The 27,853-nt window shown below is 30.9% G+C and overlaps 1 protein-coding gene across 1 annotated transcript in view; it reads left to right on the forward strand.

Annotated features, from left to right (window-relative positions):
• Positions 1–3,705: 3,705 nt before the first annotated feature.
• Positions 3,706–27,853, forward strand: part of LOC129906262 (putative transcription factor SOX-15) — a 54,543-nt gene continuing 30,395 nt past the window's right edge. The window contains exon 1 of the mRNA XM_055981935.1: positions 3,706–4,756. Within this exon, the coding sequence (XP_055837910.1) occupies positions 4,713–4,756 (44 nt within the window). The 5' untranslated portion in view covers positions 3,706–4,712. The remainder of the gene's footprint in view (positions 4,757–27,853) is intronic.

The following is a 27,853-nucleotide window of genomic DNA, read 5'->3' on the forward strand; positions in this document are numbered from 1 at the left end:
TTAAATTATGGTAAAGTTAATTATTTTCATAGGAGATCTGCTTAAGATGACATAGTCGACAAGACGACATAGCTGCATTTTCTCAGCAACAACAATTCTTACGATTCTTTTAAACACGCCCAAATGTACAGCTTAAAAATGTCAGTTTCTCAATCATTGTTACTTTCCTTAGTTTGCAAATGTGTACCTTCAGGATCAGACAGAAGAATTTTGCACATGAGTTTTCATTTTTTTGGTCAAAAGTTCTATCGAAGATATTTCTGTAAAGATGAATACAGTGTAGTATTTGAAGTACGAAGATGACATGACTCTCGTCCGTCCAAGTTGACTGAATGTAGTATAGAAAGCTTGAAAAGTTACAAATCGACGCATATTACAGGATAATGATGTTCCACTTCACCAGATTTTTCAGAAAATGATAGATGGTATGTGTCTTGCATTAAGTGCAATGAGATCTATAGAATTTCACATCCAGGAGAGCCAGAGCTACATTCGTAGATTTTTAAAAACAGGCCAAAAAAGCGGATTTTGATAAAAAAAAAAGATGCCCCAACAAAAATATGTGAAAATAGAATAAATTAAGTACGACGATCACACGGAATACCTCATTTGCGCCTTTCCCAAACCGCACAACAAACCTTTTAACACAATTTCTTAAAATTAAAATTGTATAAACATAATAAGAATACATAATATAAAAACATTACCTGTGCATAATTTCTTCAAGAAACAACACAAAATTTTCAAATATAGCCTTATAAAAATCAAATCAGCGCTAAACATCAGTAACGTATATTTTTTTACAATTGAGGTGTTATAATATTGAAAGTGGTATAAGTCACTTTTTCCATGATTTTCAAAAAAATGTCAATTTTTTTAACCAAACGTACATAATTTTAAAAAGGGGAACCTTAATATCAAAAAAAAAGAGGGATTTTTTGACAATTTTTAAAAAGTGGAGGGAAAGTGGATTGAGTGAAAAAAAAGAGGAAAAACACCTCTTTAGAGGCGCAAAGGTAGCCCTGAGGAGAGCTTTGGCTATATGTTCTCAGACACGCACTACATAATTACCATGCATTGTGTGGTGGTGTTGATCAGAAAATACAATTTATTTGCGAGCTTGAAAGGGTATGAAAAGGGGTCTGTCATCTTATCTAAACCTAAAGGTAATATGTCATCTTATCTAAACGTATATATGTCAACTTATACAAGGCTGTGAACTAAATTTAAAATATTAAAAAAAAAAAAAATACTAATACATGTTTGATTCCCATACTTATAATTTTTTTTATTATAAATAAATAAACAAACTAGATTAATTTTGTTCTCAATGCTATGAGGCGTAGATTTTTGTATAGCCTTATATAAAGCCGCATAGAAAAAGTATGTCATTCTAAGCAGATCTCCATTACCTCAAAATTGATTCTACCTGGTATAAAATTTTTTCCGCTTCTCGTTTGGGTTGTGAAATTTTATTAGATTCTCGTGTGAGCAAATTTTTTTTTCGATTCGCGTTTGCCGGATTATATAACATTACATAAATGCACATATGTGTATCTGTTAAATATCAGTAGATATGTTATTAGACACATAAACTCAAATGTCCGGTCAGATTTACATATGTCCAAATGTCAAACTTAAATAAGACCAACTGGAAAGAAAACTTATTTTTTGAAGAATAAGAATTAGGTATATTAACATTTGTGAATATTTTATTTCGTTTTTTTTTTAAGATTAATATGACCAAGCTGGCCTTTTATCTCAAAATAAACTATTTAAAACTTGCCTTATTTTTCTTTTGAAAATTGAAATTAGGCAAATTTTTAAATGTTGATTCATAGAATCATTATCTTTATGATTGCTTACATCCACAAGATGTAGGTACATTATTAAGAATTCGAAGCAACTTTAGTTGAAGGAAAAGCTCAATAATCGGTTTTTGAAAAAAAAAATGCAACGCCGTTTTTAAAAAAAAATTTTTTTTTGAAAACTATTCCTTCTATTTCCGTATATACATAAATTATTGATGAATATGAATTCAAACGGTTCTCAAAATATTCAGAAATCAATCTATTTTTCAGAGTTTTGGTGGGTAATAGTTCCACAAAAAATAGGTGTAATAAATTCCCTTCCACAGTGAGAATTTATTCCACTTCAAAAAGTGTAATAGATTCCCACTTGAAGTGGAATAAATTCCCATGTGGAGCATATTTCCGTGGAATTATTTCCCTGCACCATTAAAATTGTGCAACAAATAGACCAAACTACGGAAGTCATATAGGATGTGTCGATGGAACCCACCTGAAAATTGTGAAGATTCAAATTTGTACTACGTTTTACTTGTAAGTAGTAATTTATTATTTGTTATACTTTTGATAAGAGAATGCAAGTCAATAAATACAATTATTGTTTTGGATTATTAATGAGGATCAGATCTGTTGATGCAACGCATCCTGAGGCAAATCATGACACGTTAATAGAGTTGTCATATTTTCGCTTTCAGATTTTTCTTGTATGTTTTCCAAAGAGACACAAAAATGTATGCTTCTAAAACTAGTTTAAATACATTTTGTCATTCCAAAAGTGAGTTTTCACGTTTTTAAACAAATTCTAAACAATTTTTGAAAAAAATAGTTTGGTAGCACAGATTTAAAACTGTTCAAAAAGTTAAGCCCAGACAAATTTCCGGGCTAAACAAGTAAGCCCACGGGGCTAAGGTGTTGTTGTATTTAACATGTAAAATGCTTAGCCCCGACTGCGTTTTATTTGTCCAGTTAAGCCCGGTGGTAATAAAAAACACAACTATTATCAAAGTGTACAACGAGGTTCTTGGTTCCTATGATAGCCGATTCTGGATTTGCGACTGAAACTTTTGTACTAACTCCCTTCAGATTAACTCAGAGCTTAACTCAGCTAGAAATGTCATAGAAAAAAACACAAAGGTGGTAAAAATTGTCAACGTCTGCTGATCACTTCTTCATAACAATTTCAATTCAATTTAGAATTCCAATATGAACCTAGAAATGAACAAAATGATTCTGTATGTTTTCTTGAAAACACATATTTTGCTTTAATTGCAATAAAACAAAAAATAACAAGTAAATACTATGGGCCATATTCATAGACTAAAAAGACTGGAGGTTATCCTATTCAAATAACATTGCACAAACCCCAGTCTAAGATAATATGCTCCTATGTTTATTAAATAGTTTTATTTATTGAATATTAATAAAACAAAAAGGAACTTCGGATATTAAAGTTTTTAGATATTGATACACTGATGACTGTCCAAATGATTCAAGTCTAATGGTTAAATGACAATAATAAACATTTTAAGCACCCTTTAGCTTCATTTAATTTATTTATTTTATTTGAGTAAGTAGGTACTTACCTACGTTCCTAATGGCACAATGATATTTCTAAAACCTACATAGATTGTAAGCATGCCTACAAAAAATGGTTTAAAGGGAAAAATTGATTCACAGCTTAAAAGTTTAATTCAACAAATAATTTAGTAGTAAGATAAGTATAAATTTTTAGTACCGATACTAGGCCGAAATTCAAATAAGATCTCTTCAAATTTGTATGCACCCGTTATATTAATTAGGTATTTCAAATGATCATATACTAACACAGCCATAAGCCAAACGAGTTTGTTGTTTTTTTTTTTTTTATTTTTGTATATTCCTAATCTCCACATAACCTACCACGGCCAATTGGGTGTCTCAACATGCTTTCCCCTACCAGATACGAGAGTAAATTCTTTATCTGTTCACTCCAACTGATGTCACAGAAACCTTTTTGGTACTAACTCTCTCAGTCAGATGGAATGGAAAATCTGAAAATAATACCGTTCAATATATCTATCTTCTTCTAGATGCACCTCCTATGCGCCTGAGTAGCTACACAACTTCAGTACATACACGAACAGTTTGCATCTTATGTTGTTCGGCCATGTGAACTGATCTCCAAGCAAGCAAGTGTTTGCTTTTGTTGTATAGCTGTTTGCTGTTGCTGTTGCTGTCGCTTCTTTCCCTTCCACCTACATACGTTAACTTAAGGCACTGCTTTTTTTCTTAGTATGCATCAGAGATATTCGTTTATTCGCTAGACAGTCTTTCAGGTAGATAGATGATGGTATGTAAATTCTAATAGCCCTTGATTTCGTCCATCGGGAAAAAAACTTTAGTCATGGGAAGGCATTCCGCGATCGTTCACGCGTAGTAAAAACCGCGGTAATCTAATTTAAACACCTTGGTTGTTTTTGTTCGTTTGCTCTATTTTTTGTTGGTTAACCTTTCTTTGTGTTGTGTTATTTTTGTTTAAAAAGAGTGATGCATCTATTCTTTTTTAATATTTTGTAATTTCTCATTATTTTCATCCAAAGAAAATAATCGATTAAAATTCTTGTAAATACAATAGTATGCTAAAACTACCTATAACAACCTCATACAAAATATTCAAATAAGTTTCTAACAAAGTTTTAACCCAAAGTTATACAACAAAGCAAAACACTATTTTGCAAAACTGTGTTTTTAATAAATACCTAATCAAAGTGAATAAACAACTGTGAAGTTTGAGCTTCTTCTCATTTTTGTTTAAGGATTTTGAAAACATTCAAAAATCTTAATCTAGTTCCCCAAATTTGGGGTTCAAGTCTATAATACCTATTGGATAAAGTAAAATGGTTTGTTTAAGCCACGCAACCAAAGATGGAACCCTCATATGATCACGAAAATCTTCTGACAAATTACAAGTAATATTTTTCTCACACATTTTAATTATATTTTTCTAAGTCGAGATCGAGATTCATCAGCTAAGATAAAGCTTACTTTAGTATTTGTCTAGTGAGTAGTTGTATAGGTACCCCTAGTACTTTAGTAGTAAGACAAAACAGCGTTTGAATATATAAAGATGAATTGCACAAGTGTGTGTATGTGGCTGTGTATGTATATTGTATGTTTTAAGTTCATAGGTATTCGTAAATGCATGTAATTAACTCTTAACTGTATTCTACCTTCTAAGTGGAATATACAATCATTAGCTATGTGAATTGGGTCTAAAGTGCTGTGAAGAAGAATTTTAGGTCAACAGAATGGCGAAAAAAAGACAACAAAATGTAATCTATAATATCATTGCGTATCCATTTCGAATTAATGCGCATGTGTGTGTGTGTGTTACATTTTAATAATAATATCTTCTAAGAAAAAAAAAAATATACGTATTTAAATAAAAAGCTCTACGACTCAATTATAAAGTAGGTAATTAATTTAAGATTAATTTAATATTTTACATATCTAGCTACCCAGCACAGTGGATTATATCTATTTTTGTAAATTAATTTTCTATTGGTCAACGAATTATCTGTAACATACAAATTTAAAAATTATTCTGGGATGTCACCAATATTGTTGCTGATACAATTTTTGGACACACCCACTTGTCTCGTATAGGTATCTAAATATGGACAGACCTATTTACACTCTTAGTGAGATCATTATATCTACATATTAGCATTTAATTATAACAAAGAGAAAGTAATGTTGGCCTGTTGATCTAAAATGAACACGATTTAAATTGTTGCAATAATATTGGGAATGACTTCCTTCACCTTTAAGAAATAGAAAAAAATTACTAAATACCTTATTTTGCTCTTTAACTTTACAGCTAATTATGATTGCAATACATATTTATTTTGGATTTATACCTAATAACGAAGAAAAAATAATAATTATTTTTATTTTTGAACATGGGCTGGGTATTATTATTATTTACTTCTTTATTTAACAACTTAATTTCATTGGGCCCTACCAGACCAGGGTTGTAAAAAATCATTTTTGTTTTAGGTAATACATTTGTTTTCCATTACAAATTAAAAAAAATATTTGTTGCAAATACAAATTTTTTGCATTAAAAAAATATATTTAAATACATACAAATATATACAATATATATACAAATAAATATTTTTTTATAATGCAAATACTTTTAAGTACAGTATCGGGGCAGTATCGACATTTGGACCCTGTCCTGATATCTGTCCCGATTTCGTTCCGACATCTTTCTCCGTTCGAAAAGTTTCGAGAAGAAAAAAAATGTGACTGCTCAATGAATCATGATGTATTTTTTTTTATTTATTTCATTTATTTGGCAATATTTGCCATTTAAAAATTTTCTTACAAAAATTTGGCATTCTATAAATTAAATAACACTTTTTTTTACATAATCTAGTAAAAGTTTTTTAAATTTTGTAAAATTCTGTTCTTTTGGTAAGTTGTTATAGATATTATTTTAATCCTCTATGTAGAACCATATTTTTCGTTTTTGAGTTATTGTACATTGGTAATCTGAATTACAGTAAAACCCGCTTAAGAGAAACCCTCTTAAGAGAAAAATCCGCTTATCTGAAACACTTTTGTCATCCCCAAAAATCTTTTTTCATTTAAAAGAGGTACGTTTAAGAGAAAAACCCGCTTAAGTGAAAGACAAATTGTGACATTTTGCCGTTTCACTTAAGCGGGTTTGACTGTATTAGCATTGCGTAGCGCGAAAAGCTGTACCTACGTACATCAATTACATAGGTTATATGTATATTCATTTTAATAATTTGGTAATATATTAGATAACACAATGGCATTATACATAATTCTTTGGTTCATGCTTATCCAAGATAATTTTATCAACATTTCTCTTATTGGAGTAAATCCATTACATAGTAAAACAATTCTCATGCCTCTATTCTGAAGTTTTTGTAACCTATTCATCATGATATTATTACAGATAAACAAAATACTAGAACAATATCCAAAATGAGATTTTATCATTGTATTAAGTGTAAGAATTTGAATTTATGTCAGGCTAGCTAAGATATTTTGCTTTTCAATGTTAGTCGTTTTTAATTAGGCTGGCCAGGGGTCCACTTTATAGAGAACATGTCCTATTTTTGACTTAGAAAACTTTGGCCGCTAACTTTCTAGTAAAACGATTTGTCATCTTTTTCGGTGTTTTCCCAGTCTCTCCATTTGTTTTTGTATAAAAAGACACACAAAAAAAAATAATTTTCGTCTGAAAACAGCCTTTAAAGTATTTTCATCACAAACTTTTAACTTGAACACACATTCTTCAACTTATTCAAGCGCCATCTGTTCTTTTCTACTTTTTAATCATCGAACGCACTCCTCATTCTATCAACTAAGCAAAAAACATAGGTAACTGTTTCTTTTTTGTGTGAATACCTCTTAGTAGTATCAAATGTAAGTAATTACATAAATCAATCAAAATTAAAATAAAATGCCAAAGCGCAAATTCACATTTAATAATGATCTCCAAAAGAAAAATCCGTTGTTCGTACAATACGATTCAAGCGATCAACATATTGTCTTTTGCGCTACTTGCTGTCGTTTTCGGTAGTAAACAAAGGAAAAAGAGATCTAAGCCAACATTCACTTACCAACAAATATAAATATAATATAAAATCTTGCAAATAAGTTACGAAATTTCTCATTTTAAAGAATTCCAAATTTGACGACCAAGTATCTGCAGCTGAGTGTGCCTTATTGATTGCCTGTTTTCACTACAGCTCAAATGAGATAATTTCGCAAATTATCTCATTTCGAATGTCAAATTGCATAAAAAAAAATTACTCTGTAACTTGAATTGACCTAATTTGCTAGATTATCTTATTTGGGCTGTAGCGAAAACAGGCATCATAAAATAGTCCAACATATTTCCACCGCGCGCTCAAGAGGAGTTCAAAAGCTACTGTAAATCTTACTGAAAGGGAAAACAGCTTAATCCCCTTGAACTCAAACTCAAAAAGTCTTGGCGACGACGACGTACGTTCTTGCCATAGAAAATCAAGACCTAATTAACATTTCAATAGAAGATTGGTGAATTTCAAAACAAAAGATTGTAAATAAGCATTTTTAAAACCAACCAACAGCTCTAACAACTGCCATACTCACAGCTAATAAAACACTAAGGAATGCTAACTCGAGTAGATTCAAAAATATCGACAAAGTTTCCGATTATTTTTTGACACAAGCTACTTTCTTGGACCGAAGATTTAAAAAAATCTGGTTTTCCAACAACAAAATTAATTCAAATGAATTAAAAACATTTTCTGACTTATTGTGGTTAAGAAAAGAACAAACGTTGCCGTTCAATGAAAACTCCCTAAGTCCATTTTTTGTGTTTTGGGATAATTGCGTTTAAAGTTTGTAATCCAAATTAAAAATCCAAAAAAGGTTTAAATTGCATAAGATTTGAAATTATGTGTAGAATACATTCTATTTTATAATTGGGTAGTGAAAATTTTGTAAATGGTTAACTCATAAACTTTTAAATTGGAAAAAATGGATTTAGGGAGTTTTCTTTAAAAAAAAAAAAAATACAAAAATTATGAAATTGATTTTAAATTTTTTATTAATTTAGTCCTTACATTAATAAAATATGAAGAAATAATTAGTTTACCAAAGAGAAAAGTCAAGTTTTTTTTTAAATAAGTTAAGTAAGTTGAAAAAAATTAAGGTCATGGTTTATTTTGAATTAAAATGTGCAAGCTGTTGTCAAATGTTTAATCTTCTTTATTGGTACTGCTTTCTGTTTCTACCTCTACTTATTGTAAAAGTAACGAATCAAAAACCCAACCAGAATTAGCTCAGAATCTCTTGTTTGCAGACGACTCTCTCACGTACGCGAAGTCACCCATATTAGCCGCAAGGAAAGTGGAAGCCCACATAAGACGACTTTACGAGTTTTATAAGCGCTGGGGCTTCAAAATCAACACAGCCAAATCTGAACTGATATGCTTTAGATGACCAGCCGCCCCAGGAAATCCTAGAATATGCTCAGCCAGGAACTGCAGGAACATCAAGATAAGCCTTCCCGATGGAACACAAATTTCAGCAAAAAATAACGTCAAATATCTGGGAATACAATTCGATGAGAAGAACCTATTTAACCCGATTTAAATAAGTTAGTACTGGAGAGGAAGATCTTAAGGATCTGTACAGGCTTGCACTACGACAGGATACGCAGTAAACACGTCAGCAACAAGAGACTGCCAAAATTATAAAACTCGACAAATATCATATCCAATCAAGCAGAAGATGCCTACAGAACCTGAGCAACCACCCTAACTCAAAAATAGGAAGAATCATGAACCAGCCAAAACATCCTAACCAACGGTACTTAGAAGCTAAGGAACTTTTGGATGAGGATTTGATATCAACCAACCACGAAGAGAACATCCCCTTCTACGCTGATCCTGGGTCAGCTTACTATCGTGGCTGAAAGCCTCACCTCTCCCTAATCCAACCTTTACAATGACAACCAGACCTGAACAACCTGAGTTAAGAAGCTGCCAACAGAATTAATATTTAAAACAAACACAATGACAATTCGTCACGTGAGTTCTTATTTGTCCTATAGACCATTTTTGCCGAAAATGAGTTATAAATGGCACCTTATATTTTCGACCACGCTCTTTCGACTGCTGCAATTAGAATCGTCCTATTTCTTTTAGTTTTCGAGATAAAAAAATGATTTTGTAATAGACCAAATTTTTTCGATGAATTTTATGCTTATTTGTCCTAAATACGTTTTTGTATGCAGTAGGACAAATACCTACTTTCTTTATAATTATGCAAAATTTGGGTTTAAATTTCCTATATCCAATGAAGTTATATTATTCACACAAAATGACTTAAGTCTCCATAATAGCTTCTCCAAGGAAGAGGTGAAATACTCAAATTTTGAAGTAAATTGCACGACTGGGGTCGCACGTACTTGCTCTTATGCTTAAAGTAACTATAATGTTAAAGCTTTTTATTCAAGAAATTTAAAATTTGATATTTTGAAGAAATTTCATAAGTAGTATAAAAAAATTAAATCTGTTTTTATAATTAATTAAACTCCGTTTTAAATTATCTTAAAAAAAAAAAACAAATATGCCATTTTATTTCTTGTATAAAAAGGTATTTTTAGAAAAAAAATTTCGAAAATTGTAGGAGCCGTTTTTTAAAAAAATAATTTTTTATGTATAAAAATTTTTTAACATTTTTCAAAAAAAAAGTTGGTATGCCATTTTGAAGAAATAATTAATTTACACATAAAAACTAAATTTCAAAATTTTTCATTGATCCGTTTTCAAAAAATTGATTTTTCAAAAAAAAAATTTGAAATATTTTTTAAAAATCCAAAATTGGGTTTTTTGAAAATTTTCTAAATTTTTAATATTATCTTTACTTACACACGTTTGTATAAAAATTTTCATTTAAATCGGGTTAATGTTGTACGAGATATTCAGAAACGAAAAAAACCGTTCTATGACAGGTATTTTTTTTATTTAAAAAGTTGGCTCTTATGTGTAGTACTACACACAAAGTACCAAAGTACAAAGAGACAGACACACAGACAGACAGAATTGCCGGACCCACTTTTTTGGCATTCTCCATCATCGTAATGTCATGTAAAATTGTTATCTCGAGTTCGATTTTTTTTACGAATCCTAAACTTGCCCTATAGTACCTATATCGCAAGTAAAAAGAAGGACATCATCCATATCGTCCCGTTTCTGTGTGAACCACGTATCTACACAGCAAAATTTGTTCAGTTTTAAAAAGAAATATACATTTTTCTTGATTAAAATTACCTATGAATTGAACAAAAGGAAATCAAGTTATGTTTAAGACATATTGAATGAGTTGTCTCTAAGCTAAAACCCTTGTATAATATTTTCCTTTATTTTTTTAAACTCAAATAAAGAATGTATTGAGTTTCGATTTCAATAAAAATTTTTGGGTTCCTATTTTTTCTGTTTTTGTGTCCTATATCCAATACAAATTCCAATGTAGAAAAAATTTTTAGCTTTTGTTTTTCATGTGTCTGTAACTGTATGAACAGGTGTCCTATGTCCATTTTACTACTTTTTTTTAAAACTCAATTAAATCAATATTGAAAAACCCTAACATACAGATTGCTTTATGTTTGGTTGGGAAAATATCTAATCTTTCAAAAAACATACAAATCACTGTGATCAGGCTCAAAAAAATAAGCAAACCACCACTTTAAAGTTTAAAAACGCTCTCCTGAAAAGTTAAGTTTTTGGTTTATAGGACAAATAAGAACTCACGTGACGAATTAACTGTAAATTTAGCTTAAAAAAAAAAAAAAACAATGTAAAAATGGTAGGCCCCTTTTGTGCCAACATATTACTAATATAATCAATGTACATTTTTAAATAACTAGCTTTAAGCAAATTGTATATATAATAACTGTTCAATAAAAATATCGTTAAAATCGTTACGAAGCAAAAAGATAATTTATTTGACATGAATCCCTTTGAGCAGAAGCGAGACAATTTATTTTCTTCAGTATAATACAATGAATTGCTAGCCAGCCACATAATATTTCATTTTTTAAAGAACAATTAAATTTTATATTAGGGCCTCAAAAAAATATTGCTTTAATAAATCTTAGCGACCAACAAATGATACATAAAAAAAAAGTATGGCGTATATTACTCCAGTCAAAGCGTCATTTGACCTTGCGCACAGAGGCACTGTCAGTTTTTATTTCATGGATCGATAGGGGTATATTAAAAAGGCTTAAACCCAATTTCTCACCACCTGATCATTCTTTTTAGCGGAGTTATTCACAAAAATGCATTTTTTGGGATATTTTACTTCTAAGCTAATATCTTTGCTCCAGATTGTCGTAGACCAAAAAATAAACATACATTCTCTTTCTTATAATATTTTCTATCGTTGCATGTAATTTTATTGTATTTGAGTGAGTAAATAGAAAATGGCAGCCATTTAAAGTCAAATTCTTGTTGTTAAAAAACACATTTTTGTAATTATTTCGAAAAAAGCTTATATCATGATTGACATTTTTCTAACTTATTTTGTAGCCCTGTTCATGTCCTGCATTTTAAAGAAAAAATGAGTTCTTTATCACCAAAGATTGCCGAGTAATTGATAAATGAACGCATGCAAAACCGGTGCAAAAACACCCAAAAATATCGTTTTTTGGGAATAACTCGGCTTCACCATGTCCTACAGCAAAAAATATAGCTTTTAATTGTTTGTCACAACATTTTCTATCGATTTAATTCACATTTTATTTGTTGAAACAAATAAAAAATAAGTAATATTAAGTCAAAATCGTTTTTTCGTTTAGCAAACACTTGCCTTATTATGTTGTAAACGGTGCAAGTATTGGCTAAAAAATTAAAATACTATTGTTGTCCTTCAAATTATCTACAATTTAAAAAAAAAATTAGCTCTCTACGACCCACACGAGCCGAGAAATTAGTTTTTAAATAAAGTTTCAAATGACCAACGAAAAACATGAGACAAATCCTCTTGTAACAAGAAACAATGAAAACAACCCCTCTCTCACTGAGAACTGTTATTCGACTTATAAACAAGGGAAATTTTTTTAAATTTTCTTACGGAATGATGCTTTCTTAAAATTATAATAATTCGGCTCGTGTGGGTCATAGAGAGCTAATTTTTTTTTAAATTGTAGATAATTTAAAGGACTACAACAGTGTTTTATTTTTTTTAGCCAATACTTTGCATCGTTTACAAAATAATAAGGCAAGATTTTGTTAAACAAAAAAACGACTTTGACTTAACTAATATTACTTATTTTTTATTTGTTTCAACAAATTTAATTAGCATTGAATCGATAGAAAATGTTGTGACAAACAATTAAAAGCTATATTTTTTGCTTTAGGACATCCTGAAGCCGAGTTATTCCCAAAAAACGATATTTTTGGGTGTTTTTGCACCGGTTTTGCATGCGTTCATTTATCAATTACTCGGCCATCTTTGGTGACAAAGAGCTCATTTTTTCTTTAAAATGCAGGACATGGACAGGGCTACAAAATAAGTTAGAAAAATGTCAATCATGATATAAGCTTTTTTCGAAATAATTACAAAAATGTGTTTTTTAACAACAAGAATTTGACTTTAAATGGCTGCCATTTTCTATTTACTCACTCAAATACAATAAAATTACATACAACCATAGAAAATATTATAAGAAAGAGAATGTATGTTTATTTTTTGGTCTACGACAATCTGGAGCAAAGATATTAGCTTAGAAGTAAAATATCCCAAAAAATGCATTTTTGTGAATAACTCCGCTAAAAAGAATGATCAGGTGGTGAGAAATTGGGTTTAAGCCTTTTTAATATACCCCTATCGATCCATGAAATAAAACTTGACAGTGCCTCTGTGCGCAAGGTGAGGCCCTTTTTTCCGACGCTTTGACTGGAGTATATGTATGTACGTACTTTTTTTTTTTAATTTCAAATGCATCCCGAAATTCAGTCTTGCCCCGGGGCCCCAGCAACTCAACGTACGCCTCTGTGGACCACCTTCATAAATCGTGAGATTATAACAGCATACCTTGCGACTGTAAAACATGGTTGAAACATCACTGCACGGAATTTGTAGTACACTTTGAAGATCAAAAGTTATCAAAGTCAAGATCTTCCTGTTGATACTAATTACACCAAATTTACATTAGTGTAAAAACTTTTTGAGGGGGATAATTCTGCCCATAAATACTCACTTCTACTTCATAAGAAATCACATTAGCAACATTATTATGAGAGCTAAAACTAAAACCGTACAAATTGTCAAACAAAACTCCCTAAGTCCATACTTAGGGAGTTTTCATTGGCAAATATTTTTAATAAATTGGATTTAGGGAGTTTTCATTCTGTACAGTTTGGTAGTAATAAAAAACCTAGCCACTCGGGAGCTTTCACAAATCGTAGATTAAGTTATTTGAATAGACATGGCGTATTTATCTCATTTTTGCCAAATATGGACTTAGGGAGTTTTCATTGAACGGCAACGAAATAAATAAAGCTCAGAACAAGTTTAAATTCATTTAAATTAATTTTTGTATTTAAAAATTATTATTTTTTTAATTCACTTAGTTTGTTTATTCTTTTTAATTATACTCAGTAGGTAGTCTTTTATTTATGAAAAAAAAAATTATTTTTTCTAGAAAATAAACTGAGCTTTAATATTAAGCAAAAATTCATACTCATTTACGTGTTTTTTAAATAAAGTGGTATGAAAATGAAAAAAAAAAAACAACTTAAAAAACGAAGAAAATTGGGTTTGTTGCAAAAGGCGGAGAAACGGTTGTGCGCAGAAAAAAAAAGTTTTAGCACAGACTTAAACTGTAATAAATTCTTGATTGGTTTTAAAAAAATCTTTTGAATCAGACGTAGTTTGGCAAAGATAAATGGGATGAAAACGAGAAAATTACCTCCTAAGTTTTTCGACTTAAAATAACCTCAGGAATCCATGGTTTTCATTTGGGGCGGTGACTGTGGGACACCTTGTGTACGTTTTTTTTACATTATTGATACTAAAAGTAACTATTGTTGCGTCGATGAGTGTCTGAATATAGGTCGTTTCAAATCAAAAGTCCTGACTGAGTTTATTTTTTCCCTTCCAATAAAATTGAAAACAAATAAACAAAAAACTCAATTTTTTTGGCTCATTGCGACAAATCAACTCAAAAATAACAACAAATCATGTTTGTTTGAATGAAAGAAATGCTAGAAAAAAAAAAATAAACAAACGAAAAATCTGAATTTGTTTATTAATGATTTCTATGGTGACGACTCCAAAATAATTGAAAAATAAAAATAAGATATTTACTGCCCAATTATACAAATGAAAAGATGTGAATAGAATTTTAAGTTATGAATTGCTGAACTGTTCTTCATTATTTTATCGTAATTTTAAAAAAAGTTCAGCTGCCTCATAAATGCTTCCTTCCAGTAAGCGAATGAGTTTTTTTTATTTTTGCTCAATTTTCCATGGGACTTTTGATTTAAAACGACCTACTATAGCAAAATATGTGGGAAAAAACGATTAAGGGCCAATTTTTTCACTCGGAGTTGAACATAACTTGAGAATTTTTATATTAAAAATTCTCAAGTTATGTTCAACTCCGAGTGAAAAAAATGGCCCTAAATCGGCTTCTTTTTGAAAGGGAAGTTGAGACTCGAGAGTGAATTTAAAGACGACATACAGCTTGGATATTCTTACATGTTAATCGTGTTCTCAATATTTTATAACCAATAACTCCATGGCATGACGGGTAGTTTTCATAGATCTGAGCAAGATACATGGCATGCTACAAACCTTAGACTCGTTTCACGGTTTTGAATAAAAAAGATGTTAAGCTAATAAGCCAAAAATCCTTCGCGGATTCAAGCCTTAATCTAAATTAAGCAGACTTCAAAAATATCTTCAAAACAAGCAAGTTTCTTTTTTTTTTTTGAACATGCTGTTTTTCTAAAATCACGGCCTGGAGCTTAGGATATGTTGTTGCTGTTATTTATTTATTTTGGAAGGTCATCCATAGTAAGCATTCAGATTCGTGGTATATCGTGAATCACATAGTTTTCCTGACTTACAGAAAGTTAATTTCTGCTTTTTTTTCCAGTTTCCAGACCCACACTTCAGAATTAATGAAATATACCCGTTCACGTCTTGTAGGCGTTTATTCAGTTACGACACGATCCTTTGAAACTTTTGTCATACAAACCAAAGCCGTCGAAAATGGTATACTTGCTTTCATCTTGCGATGAAGAAGGCACAAAGCACAATAAGCAAATGGAAAACCAGAAATGATTATGCACTACATTCAAACTTTGAAGAGGACTCTTCGACAAAATATTGTGCAATTACTGCCTAATGCAACAGAGACAGTGTTTCCAGAGCCGGCTTTTTATCGCCAAACAGGCTCCTTGAACATTTCACTCGCTCCTTAAAATTTTGATTTCCGGAATTTGACTCTTTTAATTTTAAACTTGGCGATTTAAGCCTCCTTTAAAATCCAAGCATTTTACAACAAAAATCCACCAGAGATGTGAACAGAATTTTTCATTTTTATGTAATAAAAATTTAATTTCACGCCAGGCAATGAGCATGAAAACCAGAATATATCAACATATATATCTATTTTATGAGAAAATTGAAAAATTTTTTCATCAGATTTTTCTTTTTTCAATATATTTTTTATTTGTATTAGTTTTTAGTTTTCAATTTTCTCAAAAACTAGAAGACATAGAATCATATAGTTTTCACTGTTCGATAAGGAATCAATCGAGGTAGTTTTCTGGGTGAGTAATTTTTTAATTAAAATTCACAGTCTGGACAAAAATAGTACATATAACATTTTTTTTCGCCTATTTTTAACTTTGATATCGATTATTTCAAAAACTATTGGTTATAACATATTGATTTAAAAATTAGAATTAAATGTACAATTTTGCCTTTCGCAAATGCTATCATTTATAACTGTAAGTGTTGCCGTTGTTTTTTAATATTTTTTTTTTATTTTGATAATATTTTTTAGAAAACTGCGCCTCCCACCTAAACGGGGGGAGATAGACCCCCCTCCCAAAGTAAAAAATGTTTGTATTAAACTCCTCTACAAAAACTCGTTATGAAATCCTGGCGCCCAGGTTATCCTACTACGTGCCAAAACAACATTTTTGTTCTATATCTAAAAGTTCGAATTTCTGCATCTGGGTTGAAATCGTAAAATTTTTTGTTCTAACCCAATTTTAAACTGATTTTCATAAAAAATACCTCATTTTATTTGGAAATAAATATTATTTTAGAATATATTTTTTAAACAGCATGTTAGTTGTTGTGAAAATATATACTTTAATTTGATGTCGAAGTTGGGTAAATAACGAAAAAAATGGAATTTTTTAACTTTGACAGCTTATAAATTTTAGGTGGTTCAACCGAGTTACATGTTTTATACATTGTTGAAAAGGTATATTTATCTCTTATTAGAAACTGTAAAAAATTCGTAAAAATTTGACGAAGCTAGAATTTTTTCAATGGGCGAAGGTGAAAAAAACCGTTCTTTGCCCCTAATTCCAGATTTTGGGGGTGTTAGGGACTTTTTAAATACCGTTTCGCAATCAGTGCGACTAGCTCTACAAAACGTGATAGGTCTCCGCCCGCGTATATTTAGAGTGTTACACTACACCGTGTACCTAATATTTCCCAGATTGAATCCTCTCAAATAATTCACAAATATTAGTAGCTATTAAAAATTTTGTTAAATAAAGAATATTTGGTATGTACTAAAATTGAAAATGTTTCTGGAAACAAGCCAACAATATTAATGAAATACATATTAGGTAGAAAATAAAGTCATAAACAAAAAAATTAGATATTAAAAGCATAAAAAACAATGTTCTTCTTAACTACCAAATAATTTGTAAACAAATAAATTCAAGGTTTGATATAAATGAAAAAAAGTTTGCGATTTCGAAAGGTGATTAAACTCGGCTATGATTTTAACTACAACGTCAGAGTACCAACTCCGCATCAGTCACTCTGAGAAAGTAATTGAAGAGTATAAACTTCTATTGTAGAAGTGCAAGTGTCGAAAGGTTTTTTTTTTAAAGCTATCAATTGTAAAAAACAAACATGTAACGCAATGCTGTCTGCAGCAAACATTCCCGACAAAAAAAAATAATCTTCATGAGGTTTCCACCTCTAGAACAGCTTTTACAGAAGTACCGTAAAAATGTAACAAAAAAATCCACAGGTTTATTAGCTGCGATGCGAGTACTAACTAGTTATTTGATTTGCTGTATACGATTTCTTGAAGGAATTAGAAGTACAGGATGATGTACATCTTTTAAGATTATTTTGCGATGGAATGGATCTGGTAGGCAAAGTAAAAACAGTCATATTGTGCACATGCTTTAATTCTATCTTTTGAATGACTCTCCCTATTACATTCAAGATATAACATCATCTTTCTCAGAAAGAAAACATAGCTTAGATAGAGTTTTTGATAGATTAGAAAAAGAAATAAGAAAAAACACCATTTATTCCTACAAAAGGGGGATACTACGAAATATTGAAAAAACGGTGCAGTCTCCAATATCAACAGGCGAAAAGTCCATCATGGACTACTCTACTTTTTGTAGAAGCGTCGATTTTTTGTCGAATTTTCTTATTCGAAAGATCGTTAAGTTAATAAAAAAGGCTTGCTTGATATTCGCTTTAGACAACGGCACTTTTTACACACAAAACATACTGAACATGGCTACTCTTTTTGCTACAAAAATTATGCAAAATTGTAATTGTTTTCGAAGTTTTCGAGAAGAACGGAATAACTTCGGGGACAATACTTGGTATCCCCCAAGGAACTTTACTAGGAATTATATGGTTCCTTTGATTAACATATATGTATCTGTTCTTAAAGAACCAGGTTCAATTTATATCGGCTACGAATTCAGTTATAAGTGGAAAATGTTCTCATGATTTGGCTAACAGGTCCCCAGGAAAGATGTCCCATGCCGGATGGTTGACAAAAGCGAATAGAATATTACGGCTTCATATTTCTGCTTCAAAACCCTTTCCGCATACCAACCCATATATGGTTTATCGATTTCATATCGATTTATTTCCGTTATATTGCACCAAATGTCAAAAAGAAAAAACTAAAATAAAACTACGTCTATTTTTTTATAATAAATCGGTTTTTATTATCAGTAAGAGAGTCGTGATTCTGAAATAAACTCATTGTTTCAAGAGCATGTGTAAAGTGCATATCAGTGAATAAAAGTGTGTACTTTTCTTTCCGGTGTTTTTTTTATAATAAACAAGTAAGTTGCATCCAATTAAAAATAAGTTTCGTATGTATTTATTATACTTTTATATGTTTACGAAGTTTGTTTTTTGTTTTTATAATAATTTTTGTCTTGTTTTGGCATTTTTTCCAAAACACCATAAATGGGTTATCATGCGTTGGCGACATACATTACTGATTTTTATACGATTTTTATTTTTTTTTTTGTAAAATTAATTCGAAGACTTTCTATAGAAAAAATAAGTGTGTAAATGCTATAACTCGTGATGGCTTTCGAAGTGATGATGATAGCTTCAGATTCTGGCTCTTTTTAACATCAAACAAGCCATCTCCGAGCCCTTATATGCAAATCTTTAAAACCTACAATGTCACGAAAAAGAGGACGACCTTCAACTTTGGTAGGTGATCCAAGCAGATTTGGAACAAAACAAAGGGGAGGGGGTTATACAAGTCACGGAAGTCCATCCCCATCTTATCCCGAAACTTCAATTCACTCACAACAACCAAGGGCAAAAGTCGTTGAATTCATTCCAACTGGAAACATCGACCATATCCCTGAATGGCAAAAAAAAACGCCAATATTTTAAATTTGCGGACTAAAGACGTACACAATGTGTAGAAAATGGAATGTTTTCTTCTGCTACAATGATATAAGTAAGAGTTTTAATAAATTCCATGAATAAGAAAAGTCCATTTTAGTAAAAACATACTTTACAAAACATACCTTGAAAGCATACTAAACCATATATGGGCTATTAATTTTTTGCTGGAAATCACCTTGCTGCATACTAACCCATATATGGTTTATGTTTCCAAAATTTTATGTACATATTATGTAAAAAAAATAAAAATTTGTATGTAATACCTTTTTTCAACCCCTCATAAAGCTAAAAAATTGTAAAAAAAAATTTATATCACTTCGATCATAATTCATGCAGTAGAGGATTAACTCCATCAAATAACTTGCAACTTTTAGCTGAATATTGTGTCACAGTACACAGTACACTCCGGTATTGTTTGAAATAAAAACAAATCCAACGTGTAAAGATGGATCTAATTAAAAGTATCTGCCATCAGAGTTGAAACTTATAATTGATCCCGTAATTCAACGAAACGCCTATTTCGCTCATCCAGAGAATTTGCTGCTATCTATGCACTATGCTGTCCGATCAAAATCAAACAATCAGGGAACTAGCTGCCAGGAGGATACTAAAAGCACGAAATTCACCTTATACAGGAAAGCAGCCTCGTGTCTTTGAAGTGCCTCCTCTCAATTTCGATGCTGCAAGCTATTATGAGCTCATAGATTGGCAGCAAGAATACAAGCGAAACTTTCATCCAGAAAACTAATGCCCCGATTTGAGAGTAAACGAGATTTCTTGCCTAGAATAAATTATTTCTTACCTATTTAAATTAAATTTTGTGATATGAATTACTATGTCTTCTATGATATTTGTTAATGAATTAATTTTTAATTTTTCGATATTTAATTTTTCTAAAAAAAAATTTTAAAATAAAAAAAAAACGATGTTTTTTTTTCAAAACCCTCAGAAACTTCAAAGCCCATGCGCGGGACGAAGATATGACTTAATTTCATTTTTTTTTTTTGCAATTATTATTTGTCTATACTATACACAACATAATATTACTATGTATTACAATATGATTAAATAACTTTTATTTGTTCCCATACAAAATCGACCCAACTTACAATACATATATTCTGAGTTGACGTTCAACTTAATAAGTAATAGAGATGATATTTTAGTCCGAAGAATGAGAACAACAAGAGGTCAGCAATCAACATATAATTCTGGTTTCCAATCATACAACCAGCTCCCACAGCACATACAAAATGCAACCAACATCAAAATTTTTAAGAGATTTTTAATTTAAATCTAGCCTGTATAATTTGAACCACATAACTTAAAACTATCAATTTCTTTACTTTTTATTGATTTTTTTTAGAATTAAATGTGAATCTTACTAATTTTGTGTTAATGCACGAATCCCTATATGTATTTTATATCTAATGAAAATAATGTAAAATATCATTTATTTAAATCAAATGGCACTCGTATGCCAGATAATAAAGTATGTAAATGAAATTAAACTCTGTTTTCCACCATAAATGACGACGACAGAATTGAAACCGAGTTTTGCGTATTTTTTTCCTTTTCTTAGTAGGTACATACTCAGTACAAAAAAAAATACATTTAAAAATTTTATTAACATTTTCATTATTTTATATTTGAATGCAGACATTGAAGTTTCTACTTTGAAGTAATCCATTTGAATGTATTATTAATTGAATGGTTTCATCATTGAATAATTATATATAGAAGTGACACCGATAGTTTCTAGCGCCACTCGATTTTATTTTTTTCGGCAATCAGATGTACTAAAAAATCCCCAGAGAGAATGGAGCTTGTCCTAGAAAATTATGTTTCAAAAAATTTGTTTATAAAAAAGGAAATTTCACTAATACAAACATAAGGAAACAAATATCAAATAAAAATAAATCGTTTCGACACGTCGACATCCTATAATAGAAAAAAAAAATAAGGAAATTTTACTCACACATAAAACATAAAACCAATATCAAACAAAAAAAAAATTGTATCGACACATCGACATCCTATAAATGAAAAAAGAAAACAAGGAAATTTTACTCATACATACAAAATTATACAAATATCAAACAAAAATATTAAAAAGTAAGTTGACATTATAAATGTATCCATAGTAACTCGAAACTAAAAACAAGAAATTTATTTATTAACAACGAGAATTTGAACAAAATTAAATATTATTGTTGTATATCCTAGGCACGTTATAGCTTATAGGGCATAAAAGTTACCCTTATCTCAATAGCCCTATTAGCGTAGGGGACAAGGTGATTGCTTTTTAAATTTACTCTCTGAGTTCGTATCCCCACAAAGATTGCTATTTTTTTATATTATATATATTTTTGGCAATATAATATTATGAAATGCGTAACAATTAGAGCCGTTTTTTGCTGAATCGAAACTTAAGCATTTAATTACAACATAAATCCCAATGTGACAGTTATCGCAGAATAAAAAGTAGAGCATACAAGTTTATGTTCAAAATAAATTATTTAAGGTTCGTTTCAGCAAATGGCCCAAAGAAAAAAAAAAAGCGTTAAGAAAAACTCAATGCAATATTGTAAATCAAACCAATAAGTCGATTTGGCTCAAACTTTTTGTTTATTTTTGATTCCACGGAGGGGAAATTGAAATTTTTAAACGGTACAAACTAGAGATGCTGCGAATAATGATTCGGCTGATTACCGATCATTCGACCACACTTATACATTTACTTACTATTAGGCTAACCTACACCTGATAACTTTACTTCATGATAAATACATTTGACGAGGATAGAAGTTATCGTTTGCACCAAAGAATTCTGATTAAGAAGTTTTATTCACCAAAACTTATCATTAGGAAATTTTATTTTCTACGGGCCTTGCCAATAATAATCAAATCTAAGGCTCATTTAAATAATTAACTGAATTATACAGTTTCACCCTACCAATAAACAATTTTATATTCAGGTACAAGGCTAACGCTCGGTTAAATTTAATAGTTGATTTGTTTTTATACACTAGCCCAAAAAGTTAAAGGATTTCTTCTACTAAGATAGATTTGTAGAAAAAAAAATTCAAAATCGTTGGAACCTTATAAATAAATTAAAAAAAAAAAAATTCAAAAATAAAATTGGTATCCAAAATTAGTTTGTAAATTTGTAAATTAGTAAACAAAATTAGTTCTAAAAACCCCTCTGGAGAGTCTCCAAAAAATGCATCATAACAAGTTTGATGTTAATCGGTAGATCCGTTTAGCTGTAGACAGACAGATTGACAGATAAACCGAAAAATCTACTATTAGTAGACCCCCAATGGAACATGTCTATAGTAATGCCATGTCTGATTGTTATCTCAACATTTTTTTTTGTACGAATGCATAGCTTGTCTATATAGTATCATGACAAAAAAGCATGTAAAAGCTACATTCTTCTAGGTTTAGGAAATTCGAACCAAATATTTAATTTGAAATGGTGAAATAGGAAAATCATTGGAACTATCCAAACACCATACTTTCTTACATTTGCGATCAAAAAAGGCCTTTTTACAGTTTTTTTTTTTTAAACTCAAATTCTTTTGAGTTTATTTGAACATTTTATTTAAATATCGTTTAAATTTTAGATAAAAACAATTAAAAATAAAGAAAAGTATCCAAAAATGGTATGAAAAGATTTTTTTCAAAATTTAACATTTTATAAAAATTTTAAATTTTCATTTACAACTGCAAAATTGAACAAAGTTCTTGTTCGCATACATAAATCATTTTAAGCAAATAATCGAGGTAGTTTCATATTGTATTAAAATACTTTGAAATATGTATTTACTTCAAAATAATGTGTAATATGGCCATATTTTTTGAACTTGATCTTTATCTACTCTTGCATTATGCGGTTTAAGAAAATAGTAAGTACAAAAAGCACCCTAATTAAAATTAAATAAACTCTCTATAACTGAAGAAAATCTTCTTGTCGTTAATAAAAACAGAAATACAAAATCCTTTCAAATATTCATAAGAATCAAACATTCAAAAATAATAAATGTTCAAATCAAAATATTACAAAAATTAAAAATAAATTCAATTTGAATATTACAGAAACAAAACAAAACTAATACAAATACGCCAAATATAAATAATATTATAGTTGTGGTTACTTAGTAACCAAAAATCCTTTTCAAGAATTTTTCGGCCATCGAATACACAATCCTAAAACGATTGGGGCGCCACTCCTGTAACGATTGTGGCGCCACCCCTAAAACAAAGCGGATGTTTTTTCCGGTGTCACTTCTATATATAATTATTCAATGGTTTCATTTCAAAAGCAAACGTCAAATGACTTTTGAGAATTGTGATGCCTTATTTGGTATTTGGCGCATTTTCTAACATGATGACTGCAAAGAATATACCACTTCATAATATAACTTAACTGGAATAGGCAAGCGAAACTCTTTTTACACTAAACTCAAAGGAATATGTCCGAATTTATTCCTCGTAAATTGTATTTTTGCCATTCATCCGCCTTGATTGCTTCACATGCTTGCAAAGAACTGCCAAAGCATATAGAAGAGATTACGACAGGAATTTCAACCTAAATATCCGAAAGTGAGGGTGTCCATCTGGGACCTTTCTAAAAAGAGAAAATTTTGCTCTCGAACAGTTAAAAAAAGAGAACTTCGAAGAAAAAAAAAAGACAATAAAAAAGAGAGCGTTTAATTTCAAAAAAAAAAAAAAAAACAAGCAAGCAAACAATTTTTTTTTTCGTGTCATTAAGAAATAATTTTTTTTTTCCAAGCAGGTCTACTAATAAACAAGACACAGGACCAGGACCAAGCAGGACTTTTTTATAAGGATCTTAAAAAAAACGCGCCCGTCTACTCTGTTAGCGTAAATTTTTTGTAATGCTGTTTACCATCGGCAGAGAAGTAATTTTAAAATTTTTTCTAACCCGTTTTTACAATCCGTATAAAAAAAAGTCTACTTCACAACGCAAAGATAAAATTTTGTTAATTCAAACAATAAAAATTAATTGAAGAGAAGATATGTAAATTAATTGAAATAAATAAAAACTTAGTTTGAAAAAAAGCGAACAAAAAAAGATCCGCGGGGAAAAAGAAAGTGTAAAATAGATCGCAAGCAAAAAAGAGAACATGTTCTCTTTTAAAGAGATACGATGGACATGGACACCCTGTCAAAATCTTTAAAAAACGAAGCGGAAAAATTTATAACAATTCATTACTATGCAATGCTACACTTTTAGACCCAAGATATAAAAAAAAAATGTTGTGCCCCATCGAGACAAGCAAGGCCGTCACTAATTTAGACCAAGAGACTACAAAATAAACTTTCACCTCAAAAAGCAGAAATTCAATAGCAGGAATCATCAAAACGAGAACAAAACCTATGGTTTTCACATGACCAAGCTGTCGCAAAAAATTATCCAGTTGCCGAAGTACAAGTTAATTTCCTAATGAGCTTAAACTTTGACATCAAAACCCTTAGCTGCCTCGAAAAAGTGACCAGTTTGTGTTTTGGGAACAAAGTAAAACATGCATTTCAGGTTTTACTTTCGGAGAGACTGGTTTCTACTTAAAATGATGTTTTTTCCGACGAAAGAAGTCGCCTCTCCGATAAACACATTTAGGAACGAGTGTTTCCATTCCATTTAGGGCCATTTTTTTCACTCGAAGTTGAACACAACTTGAGGATTTTTATCTTCAACTTCCGAATTCGGTTTTATTCACCAAGTTGACTCTCGAGTTGATTCTCAACTCGAGAGTTGATAAACTTAAGATTTCTCAACTCTTGGAAAAAGTAGAAGTTGGCTGAGGAAACTTGACATTTTACGTGGAAAATTTTGTGCTCTTGTTTAGTTTTATTTCAAAAGCGTGTTTTTGCTTCAGATAAATACCTAAAAATATGTAAGGTTCCGAAGTAATTATTTTTGGGAAAATTGGCCGTCGAGCAGTGAAAGTGAGGACGATGAAACTGAAGACCCTTTGTTTTTGGAGAAAAAGCAGTACAAGATGTTTCAGCGCATTGGCATTGAAAATTGGAACGATCGTGATTTCGTTTATCGTTTTCGTCTTTCAAAGCCGACAACTATGATTTTACTTGGTATGATTAAGGATTCCTTATGACGAGCGACGGTATGAGCGTAAACTCAATCCATGTACCTTAAAGCTCAGACATCTTGTTTAATAGATCACGTGAATTGCGCCCAATCACGCAATTATTGGTAGCATTACGATTTTATGCGCTCGGATCAATTCAATTGACAATTGCAGACTTGCATCACATTTTGAAAAGATCATCGAATCGAAAGCGATTGCCAATCTTGCACCGCGATACATTCGAATGCCGGAAACGCACGAGGAAAGGCTGGAAGCAGCACGTACATTTTTTTCTAAGGCCAAATTTCCTAGGACAATTGGTGCAATCGATTGCACGCATATCCGCATTCAATCACCAGGTGGAAGTGATGCAGAAACCTATAGAAATCGTAAGGGATGGTTCTCTCTAAACGTGCTAACTGTGGCCTCTGCAGATTTAAAAATAAACGGTATTGTCGCTCGCTGGCAGGTATTACTCTTTTTTTTTTAATTTCTGTATATTAATAAATGTAAGACATGTACAATAATCTTTATGTATATTAAAAAAAATTTATACATAATATTACTTAGGGTACCGCGCATGACCAACGTATTTTTAATTTATCACGTTTGAAACAAAGATTTGAAAGGGGAACTTTCAGACCCAAGATTTAAAAAACTTTCATGTGCCCCATCGTGACAAGCAAAGCCGTCTCTAATTTAGGCCAAGAAATTAACAAATATTTGCAATGCTTCACTTTCAGACCCAAGATTTAAAAAACCTTTATGTGCCCCATCGTTGCAAGAAATAGGTAAACTTTACCTCAAAGGACAGAAATTCAACAGCAGGAATCATAAAAACGAGAACAGAAAATATGGTTTCTCGTCATTGGTGGGAAGGGAAGCTCAGTTGCGTCGGAGACTGGTTTTCACTTTAAATGATATTGTGTCTGACGAAAGAAGGCGCCTCTCCAAAGAGCATATGTATTTATGAACAAGTGTTTCTGAGCCGTTTTGATTTGTAATCTACATGTTAATAAATTTCTTTTTAAACTCATTTGACATTCACATAAGCTTTTTCCCCTAATTATTTTCTGGCGCGCTTGAGTTTCGAGTCACGTAAAATCCCTTCCTGGGCTCCCCTCATTTAATACTGTTGTGGATGGTGTCAGAAGTTTTCGGGATGATTTTAAAATAAAACGAGTAGTGAATCGGTTGTGTTGATCACAATAAAGAAACCGAAAACTTAAAATTAAAGAAAATAAAACAAAATTTCAAGATTGGTGAACAGTTTAATCGAATCCATTATCAAAGTCCAATTTGGATTTTTTTTTCTTCTTTTGGAAATTAATTTCCCATACCTTTTTGTGAGGTGGAAAAAAAAACTGGATTTTTCATTATAATAAAAGTGGTTTGTTTTTTTGGCGGTCCCAGATTAGGTACCACAAATAAGGGCTGGGCAGCCGCACCAAAAATAAAATAAAATTATTTTACAACGTTTTTTTTTGTGCTTGAAATCCAAACAAATCGAGTTTGTACTCAAAAAATCAGCGACATCGGAACCGGTACGATCCAGAAAAAAAAGTTTTGGGAAGGGAGCAAGTTGCCGTCCATCGGAGCACCCCGGCGAGCTGAAGCGCCGGTCCGTACAAAGGCACCCCACAGTTAAACTGAAACGAAAAGAAAACAATTACTCACATACAACAAAACAAAAACAAGAAAGGTCGCAGTAAGTTGCAAGCTAGAGAACTTGGCTGGGCACTACCGTGCCCCTTGATTAAGAACCAAAAATTAAAAATAAACCTAAAAATAAAGGAGAATTGCAATAGTTCACCCCCCATCCTCACGTGTCCAACAATATCGGGACCGTTTTAAAACTTATGTGTTTATGTTTTTCTCTATTTATTAATTTTTTTTTTACTGGCGTCAAAACAAGTACAGTTAAAAATTCTCTTTTTTCTTAATTTATAAATTCTTAAATATAAATAATATAGAGTGTAAGGGATAGAAGATTATTCCTCAGGGGTCAGCGCGTTTTTTTTGAAATTTTTTTGTTATTTTTCCTAGGGGTAAAAATCCAACCTCCAAAGAGCTCTTTAGGGGTAGGGAATCCTGGGACGTTTTTTTGTTGTTAAATTAGTGTTAGTATTAGTACCGCAAAGGGTATCCTAGTTTTTTTTTGGTTGTTGTTCATTGACTCGAAGAAATCATTTTTTTGTCGCGTTTTGGTTTTTTTCTTAGTGTTAAATTTTGCTTTAATTTATTTTTGTAAATTTAAATTACGTTTCAAATTATTTTCCATTTACTTCAAATTGCTTACTACAATAAAACTTGAAAGACGCCCATGTTTTGGAAAAAAGAAACTTTTTGGTTGGTGTTTTGTTTTTGTTTCACTTAAGTGAAACAATGATTCATTGAAGAAATTTTCAGGGGTGCAGATGGTAGCCGATTTTCAACGATGGTAAGGACCTGATTTCCACTAGA

Source organism: Episyrphus balteatus, chromosome 1, assembly GCF_945859705.1.
Source record: "Episyrphus balteatus chromosome 1, idEpiBalt1.1, whole genome shotgun sequence".
Lineage (NCBI taxonomy): Eukaryota > Metazoa > Arthropoda > Insecta > Diptera > Syrphidae > Episyrphus > Episyrphus balteatus.